Consider the following 15,555-nt stretch of genomic DNA (forward strand, 5'->3'; position numbering starts at 1 on the left):
ATGGAGAAGACCATTATTCTTTATGTTCTCATTGGAAGGCCTTACTCCTCAAATATCCAATGCATCTTTTGCATGTGGGTCAACCTGGCTGCTAAATTTTCATTTTTTAAAAAGAAGCTTTCGAAAAACTAAAATTAAGCTTGCCACTGAAGCTTAATTGCAAATTAAGCTTTGCAAATTAAGCTTTGCAATACTTTTGTCAGTAGCCATGGGTTTATTTTTCATCGTTTTCATCCATTCACCAATCTTATCTCCTAATATCGCTTGTCTTTCCCTCCTGACTTTTTTCACTCCACTCCACCTCTGCAGACTCCATAAGCTTTGCTGCAAGGGCCACCACCTTTTCATCCTTTTTTTCTTCCCTGGGAGAATAGTGTTCCATTATAGATCTGCCTCCTCATCTTCTTGATCCATCCACCTACTCGTGGACACATCAGTTGTTCCCACATCTTTGCTATTTATTGTAAAAAAAAAAAAGAAGTGAACTGGACACCAGGAAGGACATAACTTTTGCTGCTAACATTTTCCCATTCTTTAGAGAGAAGTGTGTGTATGAGTATGTGACTGAATGTGTGTATGAGTGTATGAATGTGTGAGTGTGTGTGAGTGTGTGTATGTGTGTATGTGTAAGTATGTATGAGTGTATATGCATGTATGAGTGTCTGAATGTGTGTGAGTGTGTATGTGTGTGTGAGTGTGTGTGAGTATGTGTATGAGTGTGTGTGAGTGTGTATATGTGTGTGAGTGTGTATGTGTGTGAGTGCGTGTATGAGTGTGTGAGTGTGTGTGAGTGTGTGTGTGTGAGCGTGTGTAGACATACCTGGCAGAGCTTATGGACTATTCCCAGACTGCTCAAGAATCATTCTTGCTGGAGGCACCTTGTGGGACTGGCGTCCTCACACGCAAAGCCCTTGGAGTCATCATCTCCCCTGTCCTAGGAACAGCCTTTTTCTTGGATGTTCTCCCAACACACCCGGACAGCAGAGCAGGAGGCATGCCCATCTGGGAGAGAATTCCCCGGACAAAGCTGTGATGCCACCTCCCTGTGACTCTCAGGTGGCAGCTCCCGCTCTCTGGTGGCAGCAAGGACCCGCCTGTCTTCTCAGGGCATGTCCCATGCTGGCTCCAAGTACAGTGCTCCGTAAGACACACTGAATGGCAAGGCCTTTTCCTTCCATCCCAGGCCCTTGGCTGTGCTCTTGTTCTTGCCTGACCCTTTGGGTACCGGCTGCCTCCTGTAGGAGCTGCTCTGTGCTGTCTCATCCCCGGGATACTGGGGCGGATGCGTTCCCCAGCCAGCGGAGGGCAGAATGGCCCGCAGGCAAGGAGCCACTCTCCCTTCTCCCCTGGAGCATCCCAGAAGCCTGGCCTGGGTGCCCAGGGCAGGTGCCGGGCTGCTGCAAAGGACGCCCATGGGACCCCACCCAGGGCCTTGGTCTGGAGCAGGAGCAGCCGCAGGAGCTTGCCCAGTTGGGGGGTGTGTGTGTGTATGTGTGTGTGTGTGTGTGTGTGTGTGTGTGTGTGTGTGTGTTTTGGGGGCACAGAGCTGCAGTGGGCCAGAAAACAGGCTCCCCAGGCCACCCCCACAAGAGAATCCAGGCCTCGCTGAGGCCTTCCTCCTAAGCTGCCTGCAGGGACAGGCTTGTCACCAGGTGCTCTCAGCACCTCTCCTGGACAGGCCACACTCTGGGCAGGCTTGCCCAAGTGGCTGCTATTTCCCCAAGTTCTTCTCTCCTCCCACACCAGGAGCTGGTGCTGCCACCCATTCTGAGGGTGTTGGGGTCACTGTGGCTCCACCTCTCACCTCTGTAGAAGGGGCCAGTCGGGGGTCAGAGGTCCCTGGGGTCCCTGCTGACTTGGCCTTGGAGAGCATGTGGGATCCAGCCTCCCGCTGCCACCAGGCCCACACCAAGAGGTCACGCCCTTGGCCTTGCACCCCCGCCTCTGCCCAGGGACTCACGTGTGAGACAAGCCCCCACTTTTCGGACTCCCCCCTCATAAAAAGCTGTGCTGCCCCTGGGGGCAGAGACCTCCTGGACACTCTCAAGCTCCAGGTCTTGGTTGTTTCACAGCTGATGGGGAGGATGGGAGAAGGTCCCAGAGAGTGGCGACTGTGAGTTGTGTGTGTGTGTGTGTGTGTGTGTGTGTGTGTGTGATTCATATGCACCTGCAGCACATGTCTGGGGTGCAGTGTGCATCGTGGTTCACACATGCGTACATGCAAGTACCTGTGTATCTTAGGAAATGCGTGTGTGTGTGTGCACGTGTGTTGAGTGCACAAGTGAGTGGATACAGAGCTATACTGGGTACACAGGTGTGTGCCTGCCTATGTGCTGGGTGTTCATGTGTGTGCACATGTGTCTGGGCACACGTGCGTGCCCACAAAGCCACATTGGGTGCGCCGGCATGGCCCCGCAGGCATGCCTGTCTGGGAGCACACATGTTCCCTTGTGCTTGGCCCTGAGCTGGGTGGGGGACCTGGTGGGTGGGGCCGGCGCTCGGCCCAGAGGTGGTACCGGGGTCTCTGTGAAGCAGCTTCACCTCGCCAAGTCCTGCCGCGGCCCGCCAGCCAGGAAAACCCCGATGTGCTACCGACTCCCTCCGCCCGCCTCGGGGACATTAAACCTTCAGCAATCTGGGTCTCTGACGGCTGGTTCTTGGTTCTCTGCCTGGAAAAACAGTAGGCGAATAGTAAAACCTTAAATTCTAACATGTGTAAGTTATACATCTTATTTTCATTTTCAGCCCATGTTCCCCTCTGTACAACATCAGGAAAAAATTACCGTCTGACTTCTAATATCTCAGTGGAGCATTTATCTCCCAGCTATGATAAGTGATCTTCAATATTTTTTTTCCTTTCAGATTAGGAAACAAATTCATTTAATTTGCTTTATTGAATGTGCTCTGGCCTCTCTGCCCTGCCCGCGTCCCCGCCCCCCTGGCTGTGGCCGCCGCCGCCTCCTGCTGCCGCCCCCACGTTGCGGGAAGGGCCGGGCCCTGGCGGGCACCACCCTGATTCTGGGAGCCCCAGGACGGCCGATTCTACCCACAGCCTGGAGCCCGCAGCCCGGGAGGGCTGCAGCCAGGCCTCTGGAAAGGCGGAGAGCTTCTGCGGCCGAGTTGGCTGGCTGTAATCTGAACCTTATCTGAACCCCTTGGTCTGAAGGCCTGGTCTGTTGCCCTGGAGAGGACTGGCCGCCTCCCAGGCCTCCAGTGCGAAGGCTTCCTGCTGCTGGGACCCAGGCTCTGGTCTCCTCTTCGTCTTGGGGCAGTGGACCAGCGGGGCGGAAGCCAGGAGGGTGCCCTGTTTGCTATTGTGCCAGCTTTTCCCAGGGGCCCCCAGGGGCCCAGGGAACATTTACTCAGATTACCCGCCAGGCCCTTGTCTCAGAAGCCTTGTTTTATTCCTGATACTCAGACTCAGGCTTCATCTTCTCAGACCAGGGTCTCTCTTCTGAGTTGAAGTTCTGGGATTCTGTTCCATCGGCGTGTGACCAAGACTCTGTGACTGGACTGAGAAACCACCCTCCCCCCACCAGCCTATGCTTTCTAGTCCCTGCATTCCTGTGCTCTGTGACTCCGAGCGGTCACTTACCCTCTCTGTTCCTGCTACTACTCATGGGATACACACACACCTTTGCCAACCTGTTGGACTCATTCTCTCTGGGAAGTGGTATTGCCCACTTCCTTTCTGCCACCCTGTAGAGGAGACTTGAGGTTAAGAAAGGACTTGAGGGGGTCGGGGGATGCTGCAAAGGTCTGGAGCACAGGTTTTGCATGCAGGAGGCCCAGATTTGGTTCTTGGTGCCTCGTGGGTCCTGAGAAGTGACCCTGAGCCCTGGGCCAGAGACAGCCCCCCCAGGTGGGAGGGACCCAGAACTGAGAGAGAGAGAAAGCAAGAGAGAGAGAGAGAACCAGGAAAAGCCAGAGAGACTGTTCAGGGCTTAGCCTTGCATGCACCGAGGCTAGAGTTCGATCCCCGAGGTACCACCATGAGAACTCTGGGGAGCCTGGATCCCCCTGAGCCTGCACAATGCCACATCGCTGTGTCCAACTGTGACTGCTCAGGGGGGCCAGAGAGCTAGGACAGGAGCAAGGCAAGACCCTGCGTGCATCATCCCTGAGGCAGAAGGTGCTTCCCTGAGCACCACCAGGGAGCACTCCGGAGCATAGAGCCAGGAATGGCCTCTGAGCACCTCTGGATGGAGCCTCCACTTCAAAATAAAATAAAAATAGTCATTTCTGGTCGGCCACGTTTGCCAGCAGTAGCCTGCTCCACCCAGGTGCCCTGAGCACTGCTTGGGAGCACCAACTTCACACACACACGCATGTGCGCGCACACACACACACACCAAAAAAGGGCAAATTAATGACATGATCTCAGGAAACTCTTCTGCAAGCAGGGAAAGGCTCCTATCATGCTAACAGGTGTGACCAAGACCGAGACACAGTGCCAGGAACAGGGACGGCCAGGCCTGGGGTATGGTGGCTGGGGCGTTGGTTGCCTGGCACAAGACTAATGCTGTGGGCCATGGGCCATGGGCAGTGGATTCAGAGGCCACAGGGCGTGCTCAAAAGCCCAGACTCCAGTGTGGGGCCACGGGGGCTGCCAGAGGCTGTGAGTACCGTAATTATAGGACTGAGCCGCACTGGAAGAAATCTCTGGTGGCGGCCAGGAATCGAGCGGGCCAGCCTTGCCATTGCCGTGACGCCAAAAGGCACTGGAGCCCTGGCCTAGGGCGCGGGAGAGCAGACAGGGCTGACTCTGTTCCCTCTCTCTAGGGAGTCCCCCGTGGACTGCAGTGTGAGCAAATGCAGCAAGCTGGCAGGGCCCGGCGAGTCCAATGCCATGAACTACAACAGCTACATGGACGAGAAGAACGGCCCGCCCCCTCCCAACATGACCACCAACGAGAGGAGGGTCATCGTCCCCGCAGGTACTGGGGGTCGGGCTGCCCGCTGGCATCATCCTTCTGGCTAGGCGGCGCCAGTAATTCCAGGGCAGGAGGCCTGTCCCCATGGGGCCTCCAAATCCTACAGCAAGGGACCAGAGCCATAGTACAGCGGGTAGGGCATTTGCCTTGCACGTGGCGGACCCAGGTTCGATCCCCGGCATCCCTTAGCGTCTCCCAAGCACCTCCAGGGGTAATTCCTGAGGGCAGAAGAGCCAGGAGTAACCCCTGAGCGTCACCGGGTATGACCCAAAAAGAAAAGAAAAATCCTGCAACAAGGGAAATATACAAGTGTAAAAGGTTTGGGGGCCATATTCGGCAGTGCTAGGGTGCCAGGGACCAAACCCGGGGCTCCCCTGTCAAAGTTTGTGCTCCAGCCTTTTGAGCTCGCTCCCCGGCTCGGGGACGTGGTCCTTCCTCCATAGGTTATACCTCAAATGTCACCAGTATCCACTAGTGCAGATTCCAAGTCTCCACCCTCAAAATGGGCCTGAGGCCTCTTCGGTCTGGCATCAGAAGACAGGTCTGGGAAGAAAGCAGAGAAAAGGCCTTTGGAAACCCAGAAACCCCCAGGCCCGCCCGCCTTGGATAGGAGCAGCGGCCCCAGACGGTCTGTCAAAGCCTCAGGCAGTCACGTCGAGAATTGCAGGCGGATTATAGGCAGAGTTCCTACTCTCTGTCCCTCAGTTTCCAGAAAGACGCCGGATTATCGACCCCACGGAGAGCCTGGACACGCGGGCTGCTTGTTAGATCATTCGGTAAAAATAGCCGAATTTTCCTGGGCATTGGCGCTGTGGGTTACAGAAAATCCCATCTTTGTTCCAGCCATTGGCCGGACACTCTGCTCCGTTAGTCCAGCAAGCTCAGCAGCCTGGTCTGAGCCAGGGGTGGAAAAGGCCCCGTGCTGAGTCCCGGCCAGCAGACGTGAGTGCACCCAGCGCTTCAGCGACGGGAATCGCAGACGAGGGAGTCACCGGCTTCCCAGCAAACAGCTTTCCCCAGATGGCCCAAGTAGCCTGTGGCAGAGAGTCTGTGTTCGGCTGAGCCTGAGGCCAGGGACTGGGCACCCCCTGAATAATCTGTCTTAAAGGCGTGGTTGGATCCTCCACATTCCCTCCCATCCTCTCCTTTGCATCTGTTCTCTCTGCCGAGTTTCGGCTCATCCTCTCCCAAGCCTGAAGCCCACTCTGGGCCCAATTCAAGGGGGCAGGGAGTGAGGGAGGTGTGTATATATATATGTAGGGATGGGGGTGGGGCACGGAATTTGCACAGCACAGGCTCACCGAAAACTGACGGTCAGCTGGTGAAAACTGCTGACCAAACAGTTTGAATGTCCTGACACCAGCGTGAAGGGCCTTACCACAGACGGGCAGGGCCCGCTCATCTTGACCTGATGCCCACCCAGCACCGCCACTCCCCCCCCCCCCCCCCCCCGCATACTGCCTTATCTCTGCCCCATGAATCCTCCCTTTAAAGCTCCTCCTTCCCCAGCGGGAAGGGAATGCGCCAGGAAGTTTCAGATCGGGGTGCTCAGGATGTCCAGGAAACAGCATCTACTCTGCTTCTCCTCCAAAGAAGGTGGATGACAAAACTGGTACCGCAGAGGCCTCCCAGAGCCCTCCACCAGCTGAGCCAAGCTCTGACGGGCCTTTTGCTCACAGTAGATGAAGCTCATTGGCTTTGCCAAACCGTGGCAGGCCCCGGAAGGAAGCTGTGAGAGATTTAGGGGATTGGAGATCCTCTCGGACGTCAATGCTTTCTGATGTGGGGGGGGGGCCCTTGGGGGAGGCATGCAAGACTCTGCAAATAAAAATGTCGGGTTGGCCATTCTCCTAAGAGTTGCTATTGAAATTTTTCCAAAGGGAATAATATCAAACATCCAGGTCCATTGAGCCAAACAGAATCCCAGAGCAGGAATGAAAACAGCCTCAGGCCCAGAACCCCCTAAACTGGGACCTCCCCCAGGATGTGCCGATGTCCCGCTTACCCCTGAGGCATACACCCCAGACACACCCCCCCCCCCCCCCCCGCCTCCTCCCTGTCAAGCTCCTTCCTGCAGACCCACAAACCCAGGCAATAAAACACTAGTGGGGCCATGGAGGGAATCAGCCGCCCACGGGGGCCCTTGTGAGTCACTGCCCCAGATTCCGAGGAGAAGAGCCCAGGAGGAATTCCAGCCCGAAGCCCACCGGGAAGGTCTCAGCCCGCGGCAGGGGTAGAAGTTCATCGTTCATGGTGCCATCGAGGGAGGGAATTTCTGCTGGAGCCAAAGAGCAAGGAGGAAATAAGAAATCAAATAGACGGTGGAAAAGGGAAGCGGAGCCCTTAGAGACTCAGGGTGAGGAATCAGGAGGAGCCGCGAGGTCGGGGGACACCGCCCAGCTCTTCTGAAAACACTTTTCTTTGCGAGTTCTGAAATGAAGAGAAATGACTCCCTCTTGCCCCTGGTCTAGTGGCCGTTTCCGGACAGTCAAAGAGTGAGACAGAGCAGCTGAACTCGCCGTCTTGGCTTCAGGGCTGACGACTCGGAGATGACTGAGAGCAGAACTGGCAAGCAGGACACACTCAGGGTAGGGGACCCCTGTGGAGACTCTATGGGCCGCCAGCTAGTGGCCCCCACCTCGCAGGACCCGCCCCTGACCCCAGTGCATCTGTAACACGGGCCCGTTGGTGGGCTTTCGTTAGGCAGGATGGGGCGCGTGGAACATCTCTCACAGTACAGACGCCACGTCGGGGCTATTCTTGCTCCCCGGAGCTTGACCTGCCGTATTCCAGCACCTTCTCCCAGGAGCCACAGGCGGCTGCTCCACTTCCAGCCCAGTCCAGCCGCCTCACCCAGGCCTGAGCCCGTCACGTCCTTTGCAAAGCCCACTCGGCCACTGCTGCCCAGATCCTGACCTATTAAAAAAAAAAAAATCAAGGTGCAGGAGCGAGGAGAAGCCAGGCGAACCAGGAGCCCAGGCTCAGGAGCAAAGGTCCTGGCACCCTGCCTGAGGGCTGTGAGCGACACCCAGAATCTGCTGCTTCCTCCAAGACCCAGTCCGACCCTGCTGTGCCCAGAACCTTCACAGACTTTGAGAACTGGAAGGTCAGGTGGCCACACGCGTGTCAGAAAAACGTGCTGCTAAGGTGGGGCCCTCACACATGCGCAAGGCCCTGAGTTCTGTCCCTTCCCCAAGGGCCCCCAGGGTCATCCTAGTGGCCTCCAGTGGCTGCAGAAGTGACCCCCCCCTTTTTTTATGGACAAGAAACTGATAAAACTGATCCAGTCGAAATGGGACAATAGCAGAACTCTTCCCTTGCCTCCAGGAAGCCTTCCTTGACTGCAGTTCTCCACGGATTCCTTGAACTCTTGTCTCAAAAGTTGTCAGTCATGTGCTTTCGCCACTAAGTGGTCTGTGTGACTAATGCAGTTTTCTGTAGGATGAGCACATTTCGGCGGGGCTACTGGATATGGTGATACTGATTGCCAGGAAGGGGAGAGCCCTGGAAAGCCCAGCTCTGCTGGTCAGTCCCTGCTTGACACATGGGCTGGCTGGCGGGACGGGCAAGGGGTGTCTTCAGGTGGAGGCCTCCATGGCTGGGGCTCAGAGAATCGGCCCAGGGGCTGGTGGGTAGCAGTGGTGTGAGGGAACAAGATGCTGTCTGGGGGCCCTTGCAGGAGCACCCACTTTCCTGCTAAGGGAAGTGGAGAGAGAGAGAGGAGGGAGGGGAAGGAGAGGGATAGGGGAAGGGAAAGAGACAGACAGACAGACAGAGACAGAGAATTAGAGAAGAGAGAATCAGACACACACAGACAGACAAAACACATGAACGGACAAACACATGAACAGACACAGGCATGCACGCCCACGCACACAGGCAGACAGACAGACACACACTCACACCAACTCACAGACGCACACAGGAAGAGTTACACAGACGCCCACCGGAGAAGGAGGCGGTCAGGAGCGGACAGAGGGGAGACAGAGCGAGGGTCCCGGCGTCCGCCCCCCTGACCAAGGGCCCCTCGCCCCCCTCCCCCACAGACCCCACGCTGTGGACGCAGGAGCACGTGCGCCAGTGGCTGGACTGGGCCATCAAGGAGTACGGCCTGGTGGACATGGACACGGCCTTCTTCCAGAACATGGACGGCAAGGAGCTGTGCAAGCTGAGCCAGGAGGACTTCCTGCGCGCCACGTCCCTCTACAACACCGAAGTGCTGCTGTCGCATCTCAGCTACCTCAGGGAAAGTGAGTGTCTCTGGGGCTGTGGCTGAGGGGCGTGAGGGGTGTGAGGCTCGGTGTGAGGGGTATCGGGGGTGTGGGGGGACTGTGAGGGGTATGTAAGGGGCATAAAGGGTCATAAGGGGTCGTGGGGGGCATGAGGGCTGTGAGGGGGCATGAAGGGCATGAGGGGGCGTGAGGGAATGTGAGGGGAGGGGCGTGAGGGGGTGTGGAGGGTGTGAAGGGATGTGAGGCATGTGAGGGGTGTGAGGAGTGTGAGGGGTGTGAGGGGCGTGAGGCGTGTGAGGGGTGTGAGGGGTGTGAGGGGTGTGAGGAGTGTGAGAGATGTGAGTTGCGTGAGGCTTGTGAGGGGTGTGAGGGGGCATGGAGGGTGTGAAGGGATGTGAGGGCATAAGGCGCATGAGGGCTGTGATGAGGCATGAGGGGCATGAGGGGCATGAGGCGGTGTGAGGGGACCGTGAGGGGACCGTGATGGGTGTGTGAGGGGGATAAGGGGCCACAAGGGGTCATGAGGGGCATGAAGGCTGTGAGAGGGCATGAGGGGGTATGGAGGGTGTGAAGGGATGTGAGGGGCCTAAGGAGGCGTGAGGGGCGTGAGGGCTGTGAGGGGACTGTGAGGGGGCATGAATGGTGTGAGGGGCATGAGGGGGTGTGAGGAGTGTCATGGGTGTGAGGACGCTTGGGCTGGGGGTGTGAGGGGTGTGAGGGCACCTGGGTTGGGGTTGTAAGGGGCCATGAGAGGGCCCTGAGCTGAGGGTATGAGGAGGCCCGAACTGGAGGCCTCACAGAACACTGGGTGTTCCTTCTCCAGGGGAAGGGAGCAGGTCCCTCGGGATCTGGGCCCTGGTAGTTACCGGGTCACAGAGGCTCCCCGGAGTCTGTCCGGCTCTGTGGCCCTGAGGTGCCGAGGGAGGGACAGCAGGAGAGAGCATCCAAGTGAGGGCACCCCATTTTCATGTGATGCCCAATGAGCACAGAGGAACAAATTCTTTCACTGGGGGTGGGGATTGGGCCACACCTGGTGATGCTTAGGAGCTGCTCCCAGCTCAGTGCTCAGGGCTCATTCCTTTTAGTGCTGACAATTAGACCTGGGGTTCCCCCATGCAAAGGTTGTGCTCGGCCCTTTGAACCTTCTTCGGAGCCCATGAATTCTCAGAAGCCCACGAGCTGTTCCCACCGTGCCCTGAAAGCTGGCTGGGAGAACAACCAGAGTTGCTTCTGGACTCCCCAGCTAAAGGCGGCGGGAAGGTAGGGGGCACCGGCCACTGTGGATGGCCAAGCTCTGGGAGCCTGGCTGGAACGGAGGAAGCTCCTAGCTTAGCTTTAAAGCCAGCTGAGGTCCTTGGTTAGCACTTCAGGTCAACTAATCCTTCCCTTGCCCCCCCTTATTCAGTGGCTCCCCAGTTCTGCCGCCCACCCCTCTCTCCAGCAGTGCCTTGTGTGGTGTTGGAGACACAGAGCATAAGCCCCAAGGGGCCATGGGGCTGGAGCCATGGGGCAGCAGGAGGACATTTGCCTTGCATGCAGCCCACCTGGGTTCAATCTCCAGCACCCCAGAGCGTCCTTGAGCTCCTCCAGGAGTGATGCCTGAGCACAGAGTCAGGAGTAACCCCTGAGCACTGCCGGGTGAAGCCCCAGAAACAACAGCAACAGTAAAGCCTCAAGCTGCTGGAGATGGAGCCTGGGCAGGACCCAGGCCTTCTCTGTGTCCCGAGGCCCTGCTGTGGCATGGACACTCCCCCCAGCACTGCCGGGTGTGGCCTGAAGGCCCCAAAGCTCCCAGAGGGTGGCCCCGTGCTCTAGAGTCCAGGCAGCTGCATATCCTGGGGGCCAAGCTTTGAGCCCCTCGGCTCCAGGGAATGAGTATCCCTAGGAGTGGCCCTGGGCCCTCTGAGCACAGCTTGGAGCTCCCTGTCCCCAATTAAAGATGAAAAACAGGGACCTGGAAACAGCTCCATTGATGGAGGTCATGCCGGGCAGGTACCAGACCCTGAGTTTGATCCCGGTCACCTCTGGGTTTCCCTCCTGAGCCCCCAGGTATGGCCCTGGCGACCCCGGTTTGGGCTGAGCACCGCTAGAAAATGTTTTTGGTAAAAACACCCTGTGGACACTCTTGCCGGTGCCCCACGGGAGGGCGTGGATGAGGCGTCTGTGTTGGCATCGGAGCCGTGACCTCATGTCTGGGTCCGGCTCGAGCCTGAGGTGGTTTTGCAAACAGGGCTGTGGGGGCGTCGGGAACCCGCTTTCACCAGCTGTCTGCTCTTCGGCCGGCGTGCACGGTGCTGTAGACAGGCCTTTGTCCCCCGAGTTCTGGGTGGAGGCGGGCAGGGCGGGAAGTGGGCGTCCAGAGGTGGGCATGAGAAGCGAGACCACCGTGAAGCTCTGCTGAGGGGGCTTCTGGCTCCTCCAGGCACCACAGACGGGCTGCAGAACCCAGGGCTCCTTGGCTGCCCTGGTAGGAGATGAGTGGGCTGCAGGCACAGAGGGGCCCGACCCTCGGGGGCTGCGGGCTCTGCGGGCGCTGCGGGTCCACCATGTGCACAGAGCGGGCGCAGACGGTCCGACTGTTCCAAGCTCTTGTTCAGGCCTCTTCTCCCCGGCTCCCCGCAAGTTCCTCCACATATGGGGCCCCTGTCCTTGCGGGTGCTCTAATCCTCACTGCCCCTAACTGGCACGGCCTGAGCGAGGCTGGACCGAGCTGCCCCATCCCCAAGGCCAGGGATGGCAGAGCGGCTGTGGGGAACACGGGAGCCTTTGGGAGGAGAGCAGATACGGGAGCCCGGAGAGGCAGGCGGGGCCGTGGGAGCCCAGAGTTTGCTCAGGGGTGGGCACAGGTGTCAGGGCAAGAAAGAGTGGAGTGCTCCTCCTGCTCCTCCTCCTGCTCCTCCTTCTCCTCCTGCTCCTCCTCCTGCTCCTCCTACTCCTCCTTCTCCTCCTCCTCCTCCTCCTTCTCCTCCTTCTCCTCCTGCTCCTCCTGCTCCTCGTCCTCCTCCTCCTTCTCCTCCTCCTCCTCTTCTGCTTCTGATGCTGTTATTGACTCTTCTATTTCTTCTGCTTTTGCTTCTTCTGCCTCTTCTGCTTCCGCTTATGCCTCTTCTGTTTCTTCTGCTTCTGCCTCGGTTTCTGCCTCTTGTTTCTTCTGCCTCTGCTTCTGCCTCTTCTTCTTCTTCTTCCTCCTCCTCCTCCTCCTCCTCCTCCTTCTTCTTCTTCTTCTGCTACTGCTGCTGCTGCTGCTGCTTCAGCTTCTTCCTCCTCCTCCTCCTCCTCCTCTGTTTCTTCTCTTCCTCCTCCTCCTCTGTTTCTTCTCTTCCTCCTCCTCCTCCTCTTCCTCCTCCTCCTCCTCCTTCTCCTCCTCCTCCTCTTCCTCCTTTTCCTCTTCTGATGCTGCTACTGACTCCTATTTCTTCTGCTTTTGCTTCTGCCTCTTCTGCTTCAGCTTATGCCTCTTCTGTTTCTTCTGCTTCTGCTTCTGCTTTTTCTGATTCTGCTTCTGCCTCTTCTGTTTCTTCTGCTTCTGCCTCTTCTGTTTCTTCTGCCTCTGCTTCCTCTGCTTCTGCCTCTTCTTCTTCCTTCTTCTTCTTCTTCTTCTTCTTCTTCTTCTTCTTCTTCTTCTTCTTCTTCTGCTTCTTCCTCTTCCTCCTCCTCCTCCTCCTTCTCCTTCTCCTCCTTCTCCTTCTCCTTCTCCTCCTCCTCCTGCTCCTCCTCCTCCTCCTCCTTCTTCTTCTTCCTCCTCTTCTGTTTTTCCTCCTCCCCTTCTTCCTCCTTTTCCTCCTTCTTCTTCTTCCCTTCTTCATTTTTGTATTGGGGCCACACCCAGCAGTGCTCAGGGTTTACTCCTGACTCTGTGCTCAGGAATCACTGCTGGCAGGACTCGGGGGACTATATGTGGTGACAAGGATTGAACCCAGGTCAGCCACATGCAAAGCAAGCCCCTTCCCTGCTGTACTATTATGCCAGCCCTTTTTCTTTTTGAGATTGTTCGTGGGTAGGAAGGAGGAAGCCTCAGAGTGACACAGAACGGCACTGCAGAAGCTCTGACTTTCCTGAGAGGAGCAAGAACAGAGCCCGTTTATGGCACAAGGTGCAGGGAAATGGCTCCAGAGAACCAGGTCGCTCTGGGCATTGACATCAAAACAAGATCTGCCTGCAAAAGCAAAAATGAAAACCCAAGAATTCAAGTCCCCCCAAAAGTCACAAGAATTAAACTTGCCCCAACCTCACCTTAAAGTTTTGTCTTAAAGTGAGTCACAACCCTGGGGCAAAATTTGGGTTTTTGCCTCTTCCTAATGGCTGTGTCTTCCAGGTCCTGCTTAGGGGAGGCTGGGTGCTGGGGGTCTGGGGCGAGGTGATGGAGGGTCTGTGCCTGGAACTGTGTGCTTCTCAGGTAGCAGGGACCAGCACCCAGCACAGGCAGCCGCTGCCCTTCTGTCCCCACCAGCTTCCCCCACTTCACTGATTTTCCAACTTTTACTTCCAGTGGTGGTTTTGGACTATGGGGAGAGAGGGACCAGGGGGAGGTGGGGGAGAGAGAGACAGGAAAGGGGGGCTGCCTGGGCTGGAGAGATGGCGCGAGGGTTAGGGCACTTGCCTTGCATGTGGCCAGCCCTGGCCTAGTCCCTGACACCTCGTAGTCCAAGCACAGAGCCGGAAGGAGCCCCAAGGCATGCCAGGGCACTGACTTGAGGGCTGTGCTCTTATTGGACAAGAGGTGGACGGGAAATAGCTGAGCCCCTCGCCAGATGGGAGAGGACGGGCTGCAGAGAGCCGAGAGTCAGGCTTTGCTCTGACTTCTCAGATTCTTGACATGGCCTAAGTTATTTGAGTTTCTCTGCTGTCGCTCGTCGCCCTGGACTTGGGGAGAGAAGGAGCAGAAACTGGCAGGTCACAGACCCTGGTGTCAGTGTGGCCTGCCTGGGGCCTTTATTCTCAGTGGAAAGGGGCCTAGCTGTGTCCTAGTTTGTGGAAGTTTCAGAGTGTCTTCCAGGGCCAGGAGCCATAAAGCTTAGAGTCCCTTGGGTACCTCCGGGCCCCATCAGCACCTGCCCAGGGCATCAGTGGAACCACAATCTCCCTCTGGACCTCACCCACACTTGGAATTGGTGGAGGGGGGCAGGGCCTGGGCCGTGGGGTTACTCTGGGCTGGGGGTTGCTCTGGAGACTCCAGGACCCAGAGTCCATCTGTGAATGGCAGGGCGTGGACGGGAGGCCCCCTTGTGGACACACTGGACAGCCTATTGGTCATTCTGTTTAGAAGCCAGAGTCCCTGGCAGACCAGGAGCCCTTCAGCCCCCCTGCAGCCAGAGGAGAGCACCCCCTTTTCTGGTTTCATCTGCAGCGGGGTTCACCACCCCCTGCTGGCGTGTGAGATCATGCCCTGGAGGGGTCACCGAGCAGAAGAGGCATGGAAAGGGGAGACCCAGATTCAGCAGGACCCCAGAGAGGGTTTCGGGGTGTTGGGCTAGATGCTTTGTTACTGGCCTGTCCCTCAGTTCCAGGTGCCCTGGGCAAAGACCAGAGTTGGGGGGAAGGAAGGTTGGTCATCAGAGTCCCCCGCTGCCTGCCAAGCTCACCCCCCTCCTCCCCATCCCAGCCCCGAACCCCAGGCCTGAAAAGGGCCAAGCTGGGCCTGTTCTGCTGCTCTCAGGGCCAGGCAGCCTGTTCCTCTGCAGCCCAGGCTCTTCCTGCGGTCCAGGACAAGAAAGGGCGCCCCAAATCAGGCCCTGGGCCTGGCTGCAGACAGGACCGGGTAAACACATTTTCCCTGAAGTAGAAACAGAAGGGGCTGGAGCGATAGCACAGCGGGTAGAGTGTTTGCCTTGCATGCAGCCAAACTGGGTTCGATACCTCTGCCCCTCTCGGAGAGCCCGGCAAGCTACTGAGAGTATCTCGCCTGCACGGCAAAGCCTGGCAAGCTACCCATGACGTATTCGATATGCCAAAAACAGTAACAAGTCTCACAATTTGTTGTGAGTCATTACTGGTGCCTGCTTGAGCAAATCGATGAACAATGGGAGTACAGTGCAGTGTGCAGTGCAGACACAGAAGAGGACAAATCAGCCCCCCTAAACACCACACGCACACACACACACATACACACAAGAGCCAGGGGTCAGGGGTCGGGTAGAAGACACGCTCTCCCCTAGGTGACATGCTGGGCTGCTATGCACCCCTGACCCTTCTCTGGTGGGGTGGCTGCAGAGACCGGGGGTGACCCTTGTGTGCGGGGAGACCAGCTGGACCCTCCCAGCTGGAAAGAGCAAGATCCAAGTCATCTGCAGAACAACTGTTAGGAGGAGGTGGCCCGCCCCCTTCTCCGTTTGTCAATGATGCTTTTGAGGTGGGGTAACAGCTCAGGGGTGTCCCCTGACACTCTGCAG

At 57.4% G+C, this 15,555-nt stretch overlaps 1 protein-coding gene across 1 annotated transcript in view; it reads left to right on the forward strand.

Moving 5' to 3' along the window:
• Positions 1–15,555, forward strand: part of FLI1 (Fli-1 proto-oncogene, ETS transcription factor) — a 123,373-nt gene that overhangs the window by 70,251 nt on the left and 37,567 nt on the right. Inside the window, exons 3-4 of the mRNA XM_056107571.1 lie at positions 4,783–4,937; positions 8,981–9,184. Of these exons, the coding sequence (XP_055963546.1) occupies positions 4,783–4,937; positions 8,981–9,184 (359 nt within the window). The remainder of the gene's footprint in view (positions 1–4,782; positions 4,938–8,980; positions 9,185–15,555) is intronic.

This window comes from Sorex fumeus, unplaced genomic scaffold (genome assembly GCF_029834395.1).
Source record: "Sorex fumeus unplaced genomic scaffold, SorFum_2.1 ptg000169l, whole genome shotgun sequence".
NCBI classification, from domain to species: domain Eukaryota; kingdom Metazoa; phylum Chordata; class Mammalia; order Eulipotyphla; family Soricidae; genus Sorex; species Sorex fumeus.